The sequence below is a fragment of the Salvelinus alpinus genome, chromosome 18 (genome assembly GCF_045679555.1).
Source record: "Salvelinus alpinus chromosome 18, SLU_Salpinus.1, whole genome shotgun sequence".
NCBI lineage: Eukaryota > Metazoa > Chordata > Actinopteri > Salmoniformes > Salmonidae > Salvelinus > Salvelinus alpinus.
Window position 1 is genome coordinate 27,287,169 of NC_092103.1, and position 20,249 is coordinate 27,307,417.

The 20,249-nt window shown below is 44.0% G+C and overlaps 2 protein-coding genes across 4 annotated transcripts in view; one reads left to right on the forward strand and one right to left on the reverse strand.

Moving 5' to 3' along the window:
• Nucleotides 1-3: 3 nt before the first annotated feature.
• Nucleotides 4-1,673, forward strand: LOC139544091 (anaphase-promoting complex subunit CDC26-like). 2 transcript variants are annotated; one of them, XM_071350847.1, is made up of 3 exons: nucleotides 4-128; nucleotides 439-588; nucleotides 823-1,673. In XM_071350847.1, exons 2-3 carry the CDS (start codon nucleotides 508-510, stop codon nucleotides 1,006-1,008), a joined length of 267 nt encoding a protein of 88 aa, XP_071206948.1. In that variant the 5' UTR covers nucleotides 4-128; nucleotides 439-507; the 3' UTR covers nucleotides 1,009-1,673. The 2 variants fall into 2 exon arrangements, with proteins under 2 accessions (XP_071206948.1, XP_071206949.1); XM_071350848.1 differs by having other exon boundaries at nucleotides 56-161.
• The window catches only part of LOC139544090 (high affinity copper uptake protein 1-like), a 42,141-nt gene continuing 23,348 nt past the window's right edge, over nucleotides 1,457-20,249 (reverse strand). For both annotated transcript variants that reach the window (XM_071350845.1, XM_071350846.1), the window contains exons 2-5: nucleotides 8,172-8,301; nucleotides 4,268-4,340; nucleotides 3,944-4,112; nucleotides 1,457-3,644 (exon numbers count right to left, since the gene is read on the reverse strand). In XM_071350845.1, the coding sequence (XP_071206946.1) occupies nucleotides 3,443-3,644; nucleotides 3,944-4,112; nucleotides 4,268-4,340; nucleotides 8,172-8,282 (555 nt within the window). In that variant the 5' untranslated portion in view covers nucleotides 8,283-8,301 and the 3' untranslated portion in view covers nucleotides 1,457-3,442. The remainder of the gene's footprint in view (nucleotides 3,645-3,943; nucleotides 4,113-4,267; nucleotides 4,341-8,171; nucleotides 8,302-20,249) is intronic.

A 20,249-nucleotide genomic window follows, 5' to 3' on the forward strand; every position in this document is an offset into this window, starting at 1 on the left:
GTCAAACATACCCACACGGGGCACTGCTGAAAACTACGTTACCCAGAAGCCCTTCGTCAATTTATAGCGGATTCTACAGGGATAGGCTAGCTAGCTACTGCTGTCCAAATAAACAACATTAACAAAATGTAAGCAAATATGAACGATTAGCCTGTTTCTTTGTGAGTACCACTGGATCCGAGACAAATTATTGACGTATGGCGCGCTCAATTTTGCCCTCTTTAGCCGTGCTTGGTCTGTCACTAGTCTTTTATGTAAGCTTGACAGCTTGCTAGTAACGTTAGCAAGTTGTTGCAAAGAGATTTGAGTGTGATTCATTTGTTTGGTAGCCTAACATGAACTATTGTTTAGTAATTGTATATAGCTAAATAAGTGATTTAGCAAATGCAAGCCATATTATTACACTCGATAATTGATCTGTCGCCTTTCTGCCTTTAGCCATCTAGTAGAAGTAGTACTTGCAGCCTTGGGCACATCTGCTTCACAGCTAATATTGGTGGATATAATATGCTGCGCAGAAAGCCCACACGTCTGGAATTGAAGTTGGATGACACTGAGGAGTTTGAGTGTGTCAAGAAAGAGCTTGAGGTGAGTAGGCACAGCATCATGGATAAATGTACTATCTGCAGGTATAAAGGCATAATAAAGAGGCTTTGCCTTGTTGATGGATTGCCTGCTACCAGTTTCTTAAAGTAACTTTAAGAAACGCTTGATGATTGGCATAAAATCCGCGCCTTGGGTGTCAGAAAAGCACATTAAAAAATTACATATACCAGAACTTGTGTCTAACCACCTACGCCCCCCTCCTCCCTTCGCTCTCAGATTCGGAAAAAGCAGAGGGATGAAGTGGATGTTGTTGGTGTGGCTACGTTTAGTAACATGGTGGGGGCCAGCGTTGGAACAGGGGATGGGAAGACACGGGACCAGATGATCAACGAGAGAATAGGCTACAAGCCCCATCCTAAACCCAACACCTTGCCCTCACTCTTTGGAAACCTGCAGTTTTAGGTTCCTAATGGGCACATTAACGAGACTGCTCAAACTGTTGGTGTGTGGATGGCACAGTAACAATGCTATTGACATGGTCAGGAATACTTGTGTGCTTGCCTGAGATCAGAATTCTTTCCACAAAGAAATGTGTAGTTTGAGGATCACGTTTAGCTTATAACACACATCTTCTAAAGTAATGTTGTTGCATTTACCTGAAATGTTATGACTTGCGATGCAAAGCATGTGGCCTTTGTACAATATGTTTCATGGGAGCTGTTGTAGTGGTTTCCCTCCTTTATTACAAAAATCCAGACTTGGTACTCCCAGGAAGGTGAAGGTAGCATCTTTGGGGCAAGATGGAATGGACTTCATAACTAATCAGTTATTACTTACAATGGTATGATTGTAGTTTTATTGGCCTTCAAGGATGCATTATGAGAATGCAACAGAATCAAACATACAGTTCTTGAATGATACCATTTATTACTTGTTTTCTCTAGATGATTACAGCACTGTAAATACATCATACTATACAAACATGTCTGTGGACTTAACAGTCCAGGTAATGTTCACACTGTTGCTGCGCTGGAGTGGCAGTCAGATTCCCACTGCTGTTTTGGCCCATTAACTTCAACGCTCAATTTGTACAGTAGACTATAATAATAAATCATCTTTATACATGATCCCATGTGGTAAAGCAGAAAGTTATAATATGTTCAAGTATACACTAACTATTAATGTCCCTGGCTTGATTGTAATGCAATGAGAATGTGCGGCAGTTAAATCCAGTTATAGCAACTAGGAATTTGACCCCCAAACCAGGCACAGCACGAAGGCTGTGTTTAGACAAGCAGCTCAATTCTGATATTTTTTCCACAAATTGGTCTTTTGACCAATCACATCAGATCTTTCTACAACCGATATTTTTCCAGATATGATTGGTCAAGACCAATTAACTTAGTGCAACAAAAAAAATATCAGAATTGGGCTGCCTGTCTACAGAGACATTTCTGCAAATTGGTACTTTAACCAAATAAAATCAGTAAAAGATCAGAATCAGACTGCCTGTGTAAAACACAGCCGTAGGCAACTGATAAACATTTACTAGTCATTTCTCAGAGATGAAAAAAATTATAATCAAGATAAACAAACTAAATATACAACTTTCTCTTTAGGTTCTACTTCATAGATATCCCCTCCTGTCAGTGTGAACTGAGGCGTAAGCACCGATAGGTCACAAGAGGTGCAGTAATCATGTGTTACTAGGCCAGTCTGAGAAAGCACTAGATCCATCCTCGTACTTTCCCATAGTTCCCTGCTTGTCCTTGGGATCTGAGCACTTGCTCCAATAAGGACACTAGTATCCATGTTGTGTTGACATGCTAACTAATTTAACCCTATTGAATGAATGCACCAAAAGTTACTCCCAAGTTATATTATGAACATTTTACATTGGCTTCTTGATGTACAAGAGTCAATTTACATTTGTGTGTCAGATCAAGCCTTCGAGTGCCAAGTGTCATTGGTAAATAATGTTGTCATTCATAAACTACCAAAATTGAACACTGCATAGCAGTGTGTATCATGAAGAGGGGTTCAAAGGTTGTCACGCTCTGCTGCATTACACTAATGTATATAATCACACGACATGTAAATGTACTGTACTTCACTGCTTGTCCACTGGACAAACTTCTTTAAAATAGCACTGCCACTTGTCAGTAGACTACAGTTGGCCTAGGCTGTCATGTTTCCCTCCTTTAAGGCAAAGGGTTTAGTAAGGCTCAGTCATACAGCCAAAGCTGCCCTACCATCTCCACACAATCCCAAGTATGACCTTTGACACTGATTATTGTTAGGCCCCCCCCGCCAGATTGCCAGATGGAATGCAGATATGACTAGGCTTCAGAAGAACACATTGGCTTTAACTAGAGCCCAGGTGGGGTCAGGAAAAACTGTGGGCCCTATTCACAATGATCTTCAATGAGAGAGGTTGTTGTAAGGGTCTTAAATAGCCCTGTGAGCAGAAGAGCCTCAGTGCTACAAGGATGAACCTGCACTGGTTGTTGCGCAATAACAAAAACAGAATGGAATGGAAGAATGGCACGACTGGGGGAAGTGGATGTTTGGCCCTTGACAGAGCTGTGGAGCCAGACAGGAGTGGTATTGGTATAACAGAAGCCAGCATTTGGAATACCAACATGCTAGTTGGCGAGGATAGTCTTCTGGACCTACTAAAAGGACAGACTTGAATGTCACAAATGTAAAAGCTCAGTCATAATTCACATTTTCCATCAAGCAACTTTTGTGTGACAAAGTGAACCGTTCAAATAAGATAAATGTATATAAAACTGGATGCATGATGATGAGGATGGGGATTAAATGGAGAATACCTATGTGTGAATGTATGCATGTGTGTGTGTGGGAGGAGGATGAAGAGAGACCAGGGGGGCTATTAGTGACAGTGTTCGGTGATATCAACAACCACAGCCTTTTTCCAGCTGAATAAGAAGTATCCGACACCTGCCCCGGCTGCAACGGCGATACACAGATAAGCATTGTAGGTCATGAAGACCAACATGAGGAAATAGCTGACCACCACCTGGATGACGTGTAACACCGTCTGCAGCAAGTGTGCCATACTCAGCATCCGCTGGCTGCAGGGGAAAGGGGGAAACAGGATTGTTAAAAAAGTCATGTTTTCAAATAAACTAATTGACAGCACTCTGCAAGTCAGGTGTTAGTGGCAAACTAAGCCATTTAAAAACTCCTGTTATGTCCACAACATTCACCACATACAGTGAGGCTTCACATTTTCCTACTGCAAGTTGATATGGAGCGCATAGCCCTTTTGAACTGCAATGTCTTCAAGTCTCATTATTGGGGTGTAAAATGGACCACTTCACTGCAGTACTACTATGTGTCAGGAGTCCTGTTGCATGGTCGTCTAACTCACCCTACAGTCTTGTGGGTCTCCATGACCATGGTGCCGTCTGCCCCGGGGACAGGCATGGAGTTGTAACGCACGTTGACCTGGTTCCTCCTCAGCAGGAACTCCCTGCCAATCTTCAGCCCCTCGTAGAGCACAGCCAGCAGGAAACAACCAAAGCAGGCCGCCACCATCTCTGAGAGAGGAGACATGGTAGAAAGGTGTTAAATAATTGACTAACCAATGTTATTTTTAGTTTTATGAATAATCAATGGCCATAGTCATTACATAAAATACTTTTTGCATTACATTTCAAGTCTGAAAATACATTCTGGGAACACACTAACTTACCTCCAGGTGTGTTGATGACAAGGCTGGCAAACAGCAGCTCCACGTTTGTGTAGCCAAAGTAGAAGGTCATTTTCTGGAGAAGAGGGACAGAAAACAAAAAATATTGTATCACACACACCTATAGAGCCAAGGGGTTTACAAACACGGACTACAAAAGGAAAACCAGCCATGTCGCAGACACTAACGTCTTGCTGCCAGACAACCTAAACATGTTCTTTGCCCGCTTTGAGAAAAACAGTGCCACTGACGCGGCCAGCTACCAAGGACTGTGGGCTCTCCTCCGTGGCTGACGTGAGTAAGACATTTAAACGTGTTAACCCTCGCAAGGCTGCCGGCCCAAACGGCATCCATAGCCGCGTCCTCAGAGCACGCGCAGATGTGCTTGTGTGTTTACAGACATATTCAATCTCTCCCTATCCCGGTCTGCTGTCCCCACATGCTTCAAGATGGCCACCATTGTTCCTGTACCCAAGAATGCAAAGGTAACTAAACGACTGAAGTGAGTGCTACGAGTCAATAGTCACCATGAAGTGCTTTGAGAGACAAGTCAAGGATCATATCAGCTCTACCTTACCTGTCACTCTACACCCACTTCAGTTTGCTTACCGCCCCAATAGATCCACAGACAATGTAATCGCCATCACACTGCACAATGCCCTATCCCATCTGGACAAGAGGAATAACTATGTAAGAATGCTGTTCATTGACTATAGCTCAGCATTCAACACCATAGTACCCTCCAAGCTCATCATTAGGCTTGAGGCCCTGGGTCTCAACCCCGCCCTGTGCAATTGGGTCCTGGACTTCCTGACGGGCCTCCCCCAGTTGGTGAACATCTCCACTTCACTGATCCTCAACACTGGGGCACCACAAGGGTGAGTGCTTAGCCCCGTCCTGTACTCCCTGTTCACCATGACCGCGTGGCCATGCACACCTTCAACTCATCAAGTTTGCAGATGACAACAGTAGTAGGCTTGATTACCAACAACGACGAGACAGCCTACAGGGAGGGGAGGGCACTTAGAGTGTGGTGTCAGGAAAAGAACATCACTCAACATCATCAAAACAGAGATGATCGTGGAAACAGCAGAGGCAGCACCCCCCTATGCACAGGACAGCAGTTTTACAGATGCACGATTGTGAGCATCCTGTCGGGCTGTATCACTGTATGGTACAGCAACTACACCGCCCACAACCGCAGGGCTTGCCAGAGGAAACTACCTGCCCTCCAGGACACCTACAGCACCTGATGTCACAGGAAGGCCAAAAAGATCATCAAGGACAACCACCCGGGCAACTGCCTGTTCAGTACAGGTGCATCAAAGCAGAGACTGAAAAACAGCTTCTATCTCAAGGCCATCAGACTGTTAAACAGCCATCACTAGCAGAGAGAGGCTGCTGCCTATATACAGACATGAACTCATTGGCCACTTTAATAAATGGAACACTAGTCACTTTAAAAATGCCCCTTTAACAATGTTTATACATTTGAAGTCAGAAGTTTACATACATCTTAGCCAAATATATTTCAACTCAGTTTCACAATTACTGACATTTAAATCCTAGTAAAAATTCACTGTCTTATGTCAGTTAGGATCACCACTTTATTTTAAGTATGTGAAATGTCAGAATAATAGTTGAGAATTATTTTATTTCAGCTTTTATTTCATTCATCACATTCCCAGTGGGTCAGAAGTTTACATACCAAATACTAATTGAATGTAGCATTGTCTTTAAATGGACAACTTGGGACAAACGTTTCAGGTAGCCTTCCCACAATAAGTTGGGTGAATTTTGGCCCATTCCTCCTGACAGAGTTGGTGTAACCGAGTCAGGTTTGTAGGCCTCCTTGCTCACACACGCTTTTTCAGTTCTGCCCACAAATTTTCTATAGGATTGAGGGCAGGGCTTTGTGATGGCCACTCCAATACCTTGGCTTTGTTGTCCTTAAGCCATTTTGCCACAACTTTGGAATTATGCTTGGGATCATTGTCCATTTGGAAGACCCATTTGCGACCAAGCTTTAACTTCCTGACTGATGTCTTGAGATGTTGCTTCAATATATCCACATACTTTTCCTACCTCATGATGCCATCTATTTTGTGAAGTGCACCAGTCCCTCCTGCAGCAGAGCACCCCCCCAACATGATGCTGCCCCCCCCCCCCCGTGCTTCACGGTTGGGATGGTGTTCGTCGGCTTGCAAGCTTCACCTTATCCTCCAAACATAACGATGGTCATTATGGCCAACAATATATAATTTTGTTTCATCAGACCAGAGGACATTTCTCCAAAAAGTACGATCTTTGTCCCCATGTGCAGTTGCAAACCGTAGTCTGGCTTTTTATGGCGGTTTTGGAGCGGTGGCTTCTTCCTTGCTGAGCGGCCTTTCAGGTTATGTCAATATAGGACTCATTTTACTGTGGATATAGATACTTTTGTACCCGTTTCCTCCAGCATCTTCACAAGGTTCTTTGCTGTTGTTCTGGGATTGATTTGCACTTTTCGCACCAAAGTAGGTTCATCTCTAGGAGACAGAACGCGTCTCTTTCCTGAGCGGTATGACGGCTGCATGGTCCCATGGTGTTTATACTTGCGTACTATTGTTTGTACAGATGAACGTGGTACCTTCAGGCGTTTAGAAATTGCTCCCAAGGATGAACCAGACTTGTGAAGGTCTACAATTTTTTTTCGGAGGTCTTGGCTGATTTATTTTGATTTTCCCACGATGTCAAGCACTGAGGCACTGAGTTTGAAGGTAGGCCTTGAAATACATCCACAGGTACACCTCCAATTCACTCAAATTATATCAATTAGCCTATCAGAAGCTTCTAAAGCCATGACATCATTTTCTGGAATTTTCCAAGCTGTTTAAAGGCACAGTCACAACTTAGTGTATGTAAACTTCTGACCCACTGGAATTGTGATACAGTGAATTATAAGTGAAATAATCTGTCTGTAAACAATTGTTGGAAAAATTACTTGTGTCCTGCACAAAGTAGACGTCCTATCCAATTGCCAAAACTATAGTTTGTTAACAAGAAGTTTGTGGAGTGGTTGAAAAACGAGTTAATGACTCCAACCTATGTGTATGTAAACTTCCGACTTCAACTGTATATCTTGCATTAATCATCTCATTGGTATTCTATATTATCTATTGCATCTTAGCCTATGCCGCGCTGACATTGCTCATCCATATATGTATACATTATTCAATTTCTTTACTTAGATGTGTGTATTAGGTTTTTGTTGTGGCATTGTTAGATATTACTGGACTGTAGGAACTAGAAGCACAGTCATTTCGCTACACATAACATCTGCTAACCATATGTATGTGACCAATAACATTTCATTTGATTCAGCTCACACAGCAGAGAGAAATGTCAAGCAGGCCGTTTGAACTAGAGTTGAATTAAAACCATTCATCTGAATCAGATTTACAACTTTGTGAGGAGGTTGTAGGAAGTGCAGAGATGGGGTGCTAAGCCTAAAAGCCAATTTATGGTCATTACAGTGTCTGCATTGAACATATAGCATTAACTGCGATGCGGCCTCTGCAAAAGTCAGGGCATTCGTAATTCTTGCGTTTCGTGGAGTAGAGCAGAACTGTTGTGGAGGAAGTTGTTAAGGGAGTGAGTTTGTGTTTATACAGGGTGTACCGCCCCCACATACCGTCAACAAATCATATCAATGAGGAGCTATACGGAGCCCTCAGAATTGTAAACATTTTTGGGATGAGCACGGCGATACGGTACAGAGCTTGAATTGGCCTCCGCAATTGCTTCACACCCTCCGTACTTAGCCTCCGTACCGCATTGCTGGATCAAGCATAAATACATCCCACATTGTAACAGAGAGAAATTAGTATGTGACTGATTTCTTTTTCAGAGTGCCAAGCCCACTCACCATCATATGGCCCCCTCCACCTCCCCCTAGATGATCCTCGTGGGAGCCTGTGACCATGGGAGGAGCCATGCTGCCAGCCATTTTGCTGTGGTCATGGTCAGTGTGGTCCATGTTCGTCTCGAATGTAGTACTGCAAGAACCAGGAAATAGACACAAGAGATCAGTCACGCATACTTCTCACCTTTACACACATTTGTCCATGACAGGTTGCTTTTGTTGTAGGTGGGCGACTCCAGCAGTATGAACATTACACTTGCACACAAAATCACATATTAAAGTTTCAAAGACTGGACAAAGCAAATAAAATAAATTAAATGTTTGATATGTGCGTCTACTGTACACCTTGGGGGGGGGGGGGGGGGTGTATACTCAAGAAAGCAGACTTTAAATATTGGCATGCTGTAGAACGCAAATATGAAGCGTTATGGATGTTACATGTAGGCCAAGCTTTTTCTGAACATATCAAAAGTCTGAGTTTGTAGGACATAGGTCAAAACATGGATATTCATTAAGGAGGAAAGGCATGTCTGAACACAAAAACTATCATTTTAAAAAGATTGTCATTTTCATTAGTACTAGAGAGGAAAAACAACCGTTATGGATGTTACACCCTACATTATGGGTGTTAGAGTCTGAAATAGACTTTACATTTTAAAGATTTCATGATAACACATTTTTTGTCATGTTAAAAGGTCATGGTACTTTAGGATTGAATAATTACATGTAGCTTTAATAGCAGTCACACACAGTGCCTTCGTAAAGAATTCAGACCCCTCGACTTTTTCCACATTGTGTTAGTTTACAGCCATATTCTATGATTGATTACCCCCCCCAATCTACACACAATACCTCATAATGGCAAAGCAAAAACAGAAATACCTTACTTAGATAAGTATTCAGACCCTTTGCTAACTCAAAACTCCAGGATGCTGGCCTTCTAGGCAGAGTTCCTCTATCCAATGTCTGTTCTTTTGCCCATCTTTTTATTGGCCAGTCAGATTTGTCTAGAAGGCCAGCATCCCGGAGTCGCCTCTTCACTGTTGACGTTGAGACTGGTGTTTTGCGGGTACTATTTAATGAAGCTGCCATTTGAGGGCTTGTGAGGCGTCTGTTTCTCAAACTAGACACTAATGTCCTTGTCCTCTTGCTCAGTTGTACACCGGGGACTCCCACTCCTCTTTCTATTCTGGTTAGAGCCAGTTTGCGCTGTTCTGTGAAGGGAGTAGTACACAGCGTTGTACGAGATCTTCAGTTTCTAGGCAATTTCTTGCCTTCATTTCTCAGAACAAGAAAAGACTGACAAGTTTCAGAAGAAAGGTCTTTGTTTCTGGACATTTTGAGCGTGCAATCGAGCCCACAAATGCTGATGCTCCAGATACTCAACTAGTCTAAGGACAGTTTTATTGCTTCTTTAAATCAGAACAAGAGTTTTCAGCTGTGTTAACATAATTGCAAAAGGGTTTTCTAATGATCAATTAGCCTTTTAAAATGATACACACTTGGATTATCTAACACAACACGCCATTAGTACACAGGAGTGATGGTTGCTGATAATGGGCCTATGTAAGCATATGTAGATATTCCATAAATAAAATCTGCCGTTTCCAGCTACAATAGTAATTTACAACATTAACAATGTTTAAACTGTATTTCTGATCAATTTAAAGTGATTTTAAAAAGGACAAAAAAACATGCTTTGCTTTCAAAAACAAGGACATTTCTAAGTGACCCCAAACTTCTGAATGGTAGGTGTGTGTGTGTAATGTAATATACACTGCTCAAAAAAATAAAGGGAACACTAAAATAACACATCCTAGATCTGAATGAAATATTCTTATTAAATACTTTTCTTTACATAGTTGAATGTGCTGACAACAAAATCACACAAAAATTATCAATGGAAATCAAATTTATCAACCCATGGAGGTCTGGATTTGGAGTCACACTCAAAATTAAAGTGGAAAACCACACTACAGGCTGATCCAACTTTGATGTAATGTCCTTAAAACAAGTCAAAATGAGGCTCAGTAGTGTGTGTGGCCTCCACGTGCCTGTATGACCTCCCTACAACGCCTGGGCATGCTCCTGATGAGGTGGCGGATGGTCTCCTGAGGGATCTCCTCCCAGACCTGGACTAAAGCATCCGCAACTCCTGGACAGTCTGTGGTGCAACGTGGCGTTGGTGGATGGAGCGAGACATGATGTCCCAGATGTGCTCAATTGGATTCAGGTCTGGGGAGTCATTAAACCTCGTTTTTCAACCACTCCACACATTTCTTGTTAACAAACTATAGTTTTGGCAAGTCAGTTAGGACATCTACTTTGATGACACAAGTAACTTTTCCAACAATTGTTTACAGACAGATTATTTCACTATCACAATTCCAGTGGGTCAGAAGTTTACATACACTAAGTTGTGACTGTGCCTTTAAACAGCGTGGAAAATTCCAGAAAATGATGTCATGGCTTTAGACGCTTCTGATAGGCTAATTGACATAATTTGAGTGAATTGGAGGTGTACTTCAAGGCCTACCTCAAACTCTATACTTGACATCGTGGGAAAATCCAAATAAAATCAGCCAAGACCTCAATTGTTTTTTTGTAGACCTCCACAAGTCTGGTTCATCCTTGGGGGCAATTTCTAAAACGCCTGAAGGTACCACGTTCATCTGAACAAACAATAGTACGCAAGTATAAACACCATGGGATCACGCAGCCATCATACCGCTCAGGAAGGAGACGCGTTCGCTCTCCTAGAGATGAACATACTTGTGCGAAAAGTGCAAATCAATCCCAGAACAGCAAAGGACCCTGTGAAGATGCTGGAGGAAACGGGTACAAAAGTATCTATATCCACAGTAAAACGAGTCCTATATCGACATAACCTGAAAGGCCACTCGGCAAGGAAGAAGCCACTGCTCCAAAACCACCATAAAAAGCCAGACTACGGTGTGCAACTGCACATGGGGACAAAGATCGTACTTTTTGGAGAAATGTCCTCTGGTCTGATGAAACAAATCAAATCAAAGTTTGTCACTTGTGCCGAATACAACAGGTGTAGGTAGACCTTACAGTGAAATGCTTACTTACAGGCTCTAACCAATAGTGCAAAAAAGGTATTAGGTGAACAATAGGTAGGTAAAGAAATAAAACAGTAAAAAAGACAGGCTATATACAGTAGCGAGGCTATAAAAGTAGCGAGGCTACATACAGACACCGGTTCGTCGGGCTGATTGAGGTAGTATGTACATGTAGATATGGTTAAAGTGACTACGCATATATGATGAACAGAGAGTAGCAGTAGCGTAAAAGAGGGGTTTGTCAGGTGGCGGGACAACGCAGATGCCCGGTTAGCCAATGTGCAGGAGCACTGGTTGGTCGGCCCAATTAAGGTCGTATGTACATGAATGTATAGTTAAAGTGACTACGCATATATGATAAACAGAGTAGCAGCAGCGTAAAAGAGGGGTTGGGGGCACACAATGCAAATAGTCCGGGTAGCCATTTGATTACCTGTTCAGGAGTCTTATAGCTTGGGGGTAAAAACTGTTGAGAAGCCTTTTTGTCCTAGACTTGGCACTCCGGTACCGCTTGCCATGCGGTAGTAGAGAGAACAGTCTTTGACTGGGGTGTCTGGGGTCTTTGACAATTTTTAGGGCCTTCCTCTGATGCCGCCTGGTGTAGAGGTCTTGGATGGCAGGCAGCTTAGCCCCAGTGATGGTAGTGCGTACGGCCCAGTACCTCTGTAGTGCCTTGCGGTCAGAGGCCGAGCAGGCAGTGATGCAACCAGTCAGGATGCTCTCAATGTTGCAGCTGTAGAACCTTTTGAGGATCTCAAATCTTTTTAGTTTCCTGAGAGCGAATAGGCTTTGTCGTGCCCTCTTCACAACCGTCTTGGTGTGTTTGGACCATTCTAGTTTGTTGATGTGGACACCAAGGAGCTTGAAGCTCTCAACCTGCTCCGTTGATGAGAATGGGGGTGTGCTCGGTCCTCCTTTTCCTGTAGTCCACAATCATCTCCTTAGTCTTGGTTACGTTGAGGGATAGGTTGTTATTCTGGCACCACCCGGCCAGGTCTCTGACCTCCTCCCTATAGGCTGTCTCATCGTTGTCGGTGATCAGGCCTACCACTGTTGTGTCGTCTGCAAACTTAATGGTGTTGGAGTCGTGCCTGGCCATGCAGTCGTGGGTGAATAGGGAGTACAGGAGGGGACTGAGCACGCACCCCTGGGGAGCTCCAGTGTTGAGGATCAGCGTGGCAGATGTTGCTACCTACCCTCACCACCTGGGGGCGGCCCGCCAGGAAGTCCAGGATCCAGTTGCAGAGGGAGGTGTTTAGTCCCAGGATCCTTAGCTTATTGATGAGCTTTGAGGGTACTATGGTGTTGAACGCTGAGCTGTAGTCAATGAATAGAATTCTCACATAAGTGTTCCTTTTGTCCAGGTGGGAAAGGGCAGTGTGGAGGGCAATAGAGATTGCATCATCTGTGGATCTGTTAGGGCGGTATGCAAATTGGAGTGGGTCAAGGGTTTCTGGGATAATGGTGTTGATGTGAGCCATTACCAACCTTTCAAAGCACTTCATGGCTACGGACATGAGTGCTACGAGTCTGTAGTCATTTAGGCAGGTTGCCTTTGTGTTCTTGGTCACAGGGACTATGGTGGTCTGCTTGAAACATGTTGGTATTACAGACTCAATCAGGGACATGTTTATAATGTCAGTGAAGACACCTGCCAGTTGGTCAGCACATGCCCGGAGCACACGTCCTGGTAATCCGTCTGGCCCTGCAGCCTTGTGTATGTTGACCTGTTTAACTTCTTATGGCTGCAGTGGCAGTATTGAGTAGCTTGGATGAAAGGTCCACAGAGGTGCCCAGAGTAAACGGCCTGCTCCTCAGTCATAGTTGCTAATATATGCATATTATTATTAGTATTGGATAGAAAACACTCTGAAGTTTCTAAAACTGTTTGAATTATATATCTGTGAGTATAACAGAACTCATATGGCAGGTAAAAATCCAAACAGGAAGTGGAAATTCTGAGGCTGGTCGATTTTCAACCAAGATCCTATTGAAATCACAGCGAGATATGGATGAGTTTGCACTTCCTACGGCTTCCACTAGATGTCAACAGTCTGTAGAACCTTGTCTGATGCCTCTACTGAAGCGGGGCCGAATGAGAGGGGAATTAGTCAGGTCTGCTATGACCTGACCATTCTTTGACCATGCACGTTCACATGAGGGAGCTCTGTTCCATTACTCATCTGAAGTCAATGTAATTCTCCGGTTGGAACGTTATTCAAGATTTATGTTAAAACATTCTAAAGACTGATTCCATACATCGTTTGACATGTTTCTACTGACTGTTACGGAACTTTTGGACATTTCGTCAGCTTTTAGTGAACGCGCTTCCTGACGTTGGATTTGTTTACCAAACACGCTACAAAAATAGCTATTTGGACATAAATTATGGACATTACCGAACAGAACGAACATTTATTTTGGAAGTGGGAGTCCTGGGAGTGCATTCCGACGAAGATCAGCAAAGTGAAGATTTAATGCTTTTTATGAGTTTTGTTGACTGCACAATTTGGCGGGTAACTGTATGGCTTGCTTTTGTGGCTGAACGCTGTTTTCAGATTATTGAATATTGTGTTTTGCCGTAAAGCTTTTTGAAATCTGCCACACTTGTTCTTAATGCAACCGCTGTATCTTTAATTCTATGTAAAACATGTATCTTTCATCAAAGTTTATGATGAGTATTTATGTTTACAATGGCTCTGCAATTTCTCCGGATATTTTGGAGGCATTTCTGAACATGGCGCCAATGTAAACTGAGGTTTTTGGATATAAATATGAACTTAATCAAACAAGGCATATGTATTGTGTAACATGAAGTCCTATGAGTGTCATCTGATGAAGATCAAAGGTTAGTGATTAATTTGATCTCTATTTGTGCTTTTTGTGACTCCTCTCTTTGGCTGGAAAAATGGCAGAATTTTTCTGTGAGTTGGTGGTGACCTAACATAATCGTTTGTGGTGCTTTCGCTGAAAAGCCCATTTGAAATCGAACACTTGTGGGATTAACAACAAGATTACCTTTAAAATGATATAAGATACATGTATGTTTGAGGAATTTTAATTATGAGATGTTTGAATTTGGCACCCTGCACTTTCACTGGCTGTTGTCATATCATCCCGTTAACGGGATTGCAGCCATAAGAAGTTAAAAGGTTTTACTCACGTCAGCTATGGAGAGCGTGATCACAGTCTTCCGGAACAGCTGATGCTCTCATGCATTGTTCAGTGTTGCTTGCCTCAAAGTGAGCTTAGAAGTGGTTTCGCTCGCCTGGTAGGCTCGTGTTACTGGGCAGCTTGCGGCTGTGCTTCCCTTTGTAGTCTAATAGTTTGCAAGCCCTGCCACATAAGACGAGCGTCGAAGCCGGTGTAGTATGATTCAATCTTAGCCCTGTATTGACGCTTTGCCTGTTTGATGGTTTGTCGCAGAGCATAGCAGGATTTCTTGTAAGCTTCCGGGTTAGAGTCCCGCACCTTGAAAGTGGCAGCTCTACCCTTTAGCTCAGTGCGAATGTTGCCTGTAATCCATGGCTTCTGGTTGGGGTATGTACGTACAGTCACTGTGGGGACGACGTCCTCAATGCACTCATTGATAAAGCCAGTGACTGATGTGGTGTACTCCTCAATGCCATCGGAAGAATCCCGGAACATGTTCCAGTCTGTGATAGCAAAACAGTCCTATAGTTTAGCATCTGCTTCATCTGACCACCTTTTTCTAGACCAAGTCACTGGTGCTTCCTGCTTTAATTTTCGCTTGTAAGCAGGAATCAGGAGGATAGGAGGAATTGTGGTCGGATTTACCAAATGGAAGGCTAGTTTTGTACGCGTCTCTGTGTGTGTAGTACAGGTGATCTAGAATTTTTTTTCCCTCTGGTTGTACATTTAACATGTTGATAGAAATTTGGTAGAACTGATTTAAGTTAACCTGCATTAAAGTCTCCGTCCACTAGGAGGACTGCCTCTGGGTGAGTGGTTTCCTGTTTGCTTATTTCCTTATACAGCTGACTGAGTGCGGTCTTAGTGACAGCATCTGTCGGTGGTGGTAAATAAACAGCCACGAAAAGTATAGCTGAAAACTCTAGGCAAGTAGTGTGACCTGCAATTTATCACAATATATCCTCTACTTCAGGCGAGCAAAATCTAGAGATTCCTTAGATTTCGTGCACCAGCTGTTTACAAATATGCAGACCGCCCACCCTCGTCTTACCGGAGTGTGCTATTCTATCTTGCCGGTGCAGCATATATCCCGCTAGCTGAATATCCATGTTGTCATTAAGCCACGATTCTGTGAAACATAGGATATTACAGTTTTTGATGTCCCGTTGGTAGGATATTCGTGATCGTACCTCGTCTAATTTATTGCTCAACGATTGCACATTGGCGAGTAGTATTGACGGTAATGGCAGCTTTCCCACTCGCCTTCTCCGGGTCCTGACCAGGCACCTGGCTCTTTGTCCTCTGTACCTTCGTCGCTTCCTCTTGCAAATAACGGGGATGTCGGCCCTGTGGGATGTTTGGAGAATGTCTTGTGCGTCCTCATATTAAAAAAATCATTTTTGTAATCCGAGGTGTGTGAAAAATTCCTGATATCCAGAAGCTCTTTTTTGCCGTAAGATACGGTTGCAGAAACAGTATGTACAAAATAAGTAACAAATAACGTCAAAACCCCCCCACATAATAACACAATTGGTTGGGCGCCCGTAAACCTGCTGCCATTTCTTCCGCCGCCATTTTGAAGTTTAGAACTGTTTGGCCATAACGACCATCGTTATGTTTGGAGGAAAAAGGGTGAAGCTTGCAAGCCGAAGAACACCATCCCAACCGTGAAGCACGAGGGTGGCAGCATCATGTTGTGGGGGTGCTTTGCTGCAGGAGGGACTGGTGCACTTCACAAAATAGATGGCATCATGAGGTAGGAAAAGTATGTGGATATATTGAAGCAACAGCTCAAGACATCAGTCAGGAAGTTAAAGCTTGGTCGCAAATGGGTCTTCCAAATGGACAATGATCCCAAGCATACTTCCAAAGTTGTGGCAAAATGGCTTAAGGACAACAAAGTCAAGGTATTGGAGTGGCCATCACAAAGCCATGACCTCAATCCTATAGAACATTTGTGGGCAGAACTGAAAAAGCATGTGTGAGCAAGGAGGCCGACAAACCTGACTCAGTTACATGAGCTCTGTCAGGAGGAATGGGCTAAAATTAACCCAATTTATTGTAGGAAGCTTGTGGAAGGCTACCCGAAACGTTTGACCCAAGTTAAACAATTTAAAGGCAATTCTACCAAATACTAATTGAGTGTATGTAAACTTCTGACCCACTGGGAATGTGATGAAAGAAATAAAAGCACCACTATTATTCTGACATTTCACATTCTTAAAATAAAGTGATGATCCTAACTGACCTAAAACAGGGAATTTTTACTTGGATTAAATGTCATGAATTGTGAAAAACTTAGTTTAAATGTATTTGGTTAAGGTGTATGTAAACTTCCGACTTCAACTGTATACACACACACAACCAGTCAAAAGTTTGGACACACCTACTCATTCAAGGCTTTTTCTTTATTTTTACTATTTTCTACATTGTAGAATAACAGTGAAGACATCAAAACTATGAAATAACACATATGGAATCATGTAGTAACACAAATTCTGTAGAATTTATTTCGTTCTGAATGCGTTTGAGCCAATCAGTTGTTGTAACAAGGTAGGGGTGGTATACAGAAGATACCAAATAGGGCTAAAAGACCAAGTCCATATCAATGGCAAGAACAGCTCAAATAAGCAAAGAGAAAATGACAGTCCATTACTTTAAGACACGAAGGTCAGTCAATGTTGAAAATGTCAATAACTTTGAAAGTTTCTTCAAGTGCAGTCGCAAAAACCATCAAGTGCTATGATGAAACTGGCTCTCATGAAAACCGCCACAGAAAAGTACTGTTCCGGAGTTCCAAATTAAGCAGCAGCAGCTGAAAAGATGAGCTCCTACAAATATTGAAATTTAAATGTTTTTTTAGAGTAAATTACATCGAAAAAAATCAAAAGAAAACTGCAAACTGAATAGGAGACCAAACAAGCAGCAAACAAAGAAGAAAGGCTTTTGAATAAGTAACAATTTTTCATAAAATGATACCGTTTTCTTAGCTAGCTAAGTTGTTTACCTGTTGCTAGGCAGTTGCTAGGGACATTCCTGGAAGAAGCTAGCTAGCTAACAAGGAGTGTCTAGTTGGCAGAAGAGAAGAAGGGACAAAGAAGGGACAAAGTGGGACAAAATAAGGACAGAAGAAAAGGGAAAGGGGACATTAAGGTGAAGCAGTCCTCTAAAGACACAAAAGACAATAATACAAGAAACAACACTTCTATTGCCTCTCCCTCTACGATACGCACTTCCGGGTTGGAGCGAGTAGTTGCATTCCGCTTTGCTCCACAGGTAGTATTACATTTCATTTCATTACAGTACAACAGTTTGATTTGTTTGATCTTAGCTGGCTACATAGCCGTCTTTGTATCCAAGATAATTGTGTAGTCTAGAGTAATTGTCGAGGTTACCTAGCCAGTTAGAGGTTACCTAGCCAGCTACACTTTCAAACAAAGTCAACAACGCAGCCACTGCTAGCTAGCCTATTTCACCAGCCAGCAGTACTATATCATTTTAGTCAATAAGATTTTTTGCAACGTAAGCTTAACTTTCTGAACATTCGAGACGTGTAGTCCACTTGTCATTCCAATCTCCTTTGCATTAGCGTAGCCTCTTCTGTAGCCTGTCAACTATGTGTCTGTCTATCCCTGTTCTCTCCTCTCTGCACAGACCATACAAACGCTTCACACCGCGTGGCCGCTGCTACTCTAACCTGGTGGTCCCAGCGCGCACGACCCACGTGGAGTTCCAGGTCTCAGGCAGCCTCTGGAACTGCCGATCTGCGGCCAACAAGGCAGAGTTCATCTCAGCCTATGCTTCCCTCCAGTCCCTCGACTTCTTGGCACTGACGGAAACATGGATTACCACTGATAACACTGCTACTCCTACTGCTCTCTCCTCGTCTGCCCACGTGTTCTCACACACCCCGAGAGCTTCTGGTCAGCGGGGTGGTGGCACTGGGATCCTCATCTCTCCCAAGTGGACATTCTCTCTTTCTCCCCTGACCCATCTGTCTATCGCCTCCTTTGAATTCCATGCTGTCACAGTTACCAGCCCTTTCAAGCTTAACATCCTTATCATTTATCGCCCTCCAGGTTCCCTTGGAGAGTTCATCAATGAGCTTGACGCCCTGATAAGTTCCTTTCCTGAGGATGGCTCACCTCTCACAGTTCTGGGTGACTTTAACCTCCCCACGTCTACCTTTGACTCATTCCTCTCTGCCTCCTTTCCACTCCTCTCCTCTTTTGACCTCACCCTCTCACCTTCCCCCCCTACTCACAAGGCAGGCAATACGCTTGACCTCATCTTTACTAGATGCTGTTCTTCCACTAATCTCATTGCAACTCCCCTCCAAGTCTCCGACCACTACCTTGTATCCTTTTCCCTCTCGCTCTCATCCAACACTTCCCCTACTCGGATGGTATCGCGCCGTCCCAACCTTCGCTCTCTCTCCCCCGCTACTCTCTCCTCTTCCATCCTATCATCTCTTCCCTCTGCTCAAACCTTCTCCAACCTATCTCCTGATTCTGCCTCCTCAACCCTCCTCTCCTCCCCTCCCTTTCTGCATCCTTTGACTCTCTATGTCCCCTATCCTCCAGGCCGGCTCGGTCCTCCCCTCCTGCTCCGTGGCTCGACGACTCATTGCGAGCTCACAGAACAGGGCTCCGGGCAGCCGAGCGGAAATGGAGGAAAACTCGCCTCCCTGCGGACCTGGCATCCTTTCACTCCCTCCTCTCTACATTCTCCTCTTCTGTCTCTGCTGCTAAAGCCAATTTCTACCACTCTAAATTCCAAGCATCTGCCTCTAACCCTAGGAAGCTCTTTGCCACCTTCTCCTCCCTCCTGAATCCTCCTCCCCCTCCTCCCCCCTCCTCCCTCTCTGCTGATGACTTCGTCAACCATTTTGAAAAGAAGGTCGACGACATCCGATCCTCGTTTGCTAAGTCAAACGACACCGCTGGTTCTGCTCACACTGCCCTACCCTGTGCTTTGACCTCTTTCTCCCCTCTCTCTCCAGATGAAATCTCGCGTCTTGTGACGGCCGGCCGCCCAACAACCTGCCCGCTTGACCCTATCCCCTCCTCTCTTCTCCAGACCATTTCCGGAGACCTTCTCCCTTACCTCACCCCGCTCATCAACTCATCCTTGACCGCTGGCTACGTCCCTTTCGTCTTCAAGAGAGCGAGAGTTGCACCCCTTCTGAAAAAACCTACACTCGATCCCTCCGATGTCAACAACTACAGACCAGTATCCCTTCTTTCTTTTCTCTCCAAAACTCTTGAACGTGCCGTCCTTGGCCAGCTCTCCTGCTATCTCTCTCAGAATGACCTTCTTGATCCAAATCAGTCAGGTTTCAAGACTAGTCATTCAACTGAGACTGCTCTTCTCTGTGTCACGGAGGCGCTCCGCACTGCTAAAGCTAACTCTCTCTCCTCTGCTCTCATCCTTCTAGACCTATCGGCTGCCTTTGATACTGTGAACCATCAGATCCTCCTCTCCACCCTCTCCGAGCTGGGCATCTCCGGCGCGGCCCACACTTGGATTGCGTCCTACCTGACAGGTCGCTCCTACCAGGTGGCGTGGCGAGAATCTGTCTCCGCACCACGTGCTCTCACCACTGGTGTCCCCCAGGGCTCTGTTCTAGGCCCTCTCCTATTCTCGCTATACACCAAGTCACTTGGCTCTGTCATATCCTCACATGGTCTCTCCTATCATTGCTATGCAGACGACACACAATTAATCTTCTCCTTTCCCCCCTCTGATAACCAGGTGGTGAATCGCATCTCTGCATGTCTGGCAGACATATCAGTGTGGATGACGGATCACCACCTCAAGCTGAACCTCGGCAAGACGGAGCTGC

Bases quoted from the DNA above. Each gene is read 5' to 3' on its own strand.
- LOC139544091 (XM_071350847.1), top strand. From the start codon at position 508: ATGCTGCGCAGAAAGCCCACACGTCTGGAATTGAAGTTGGATGACACT. The intron at 589-822 runs GTGAGTAGGCAC...CTTCGCTCTCAG, and splicing joins GTGTCAAGAAAGAGCTTGAG to ATTCGGAAAAAGCAGAGGGA.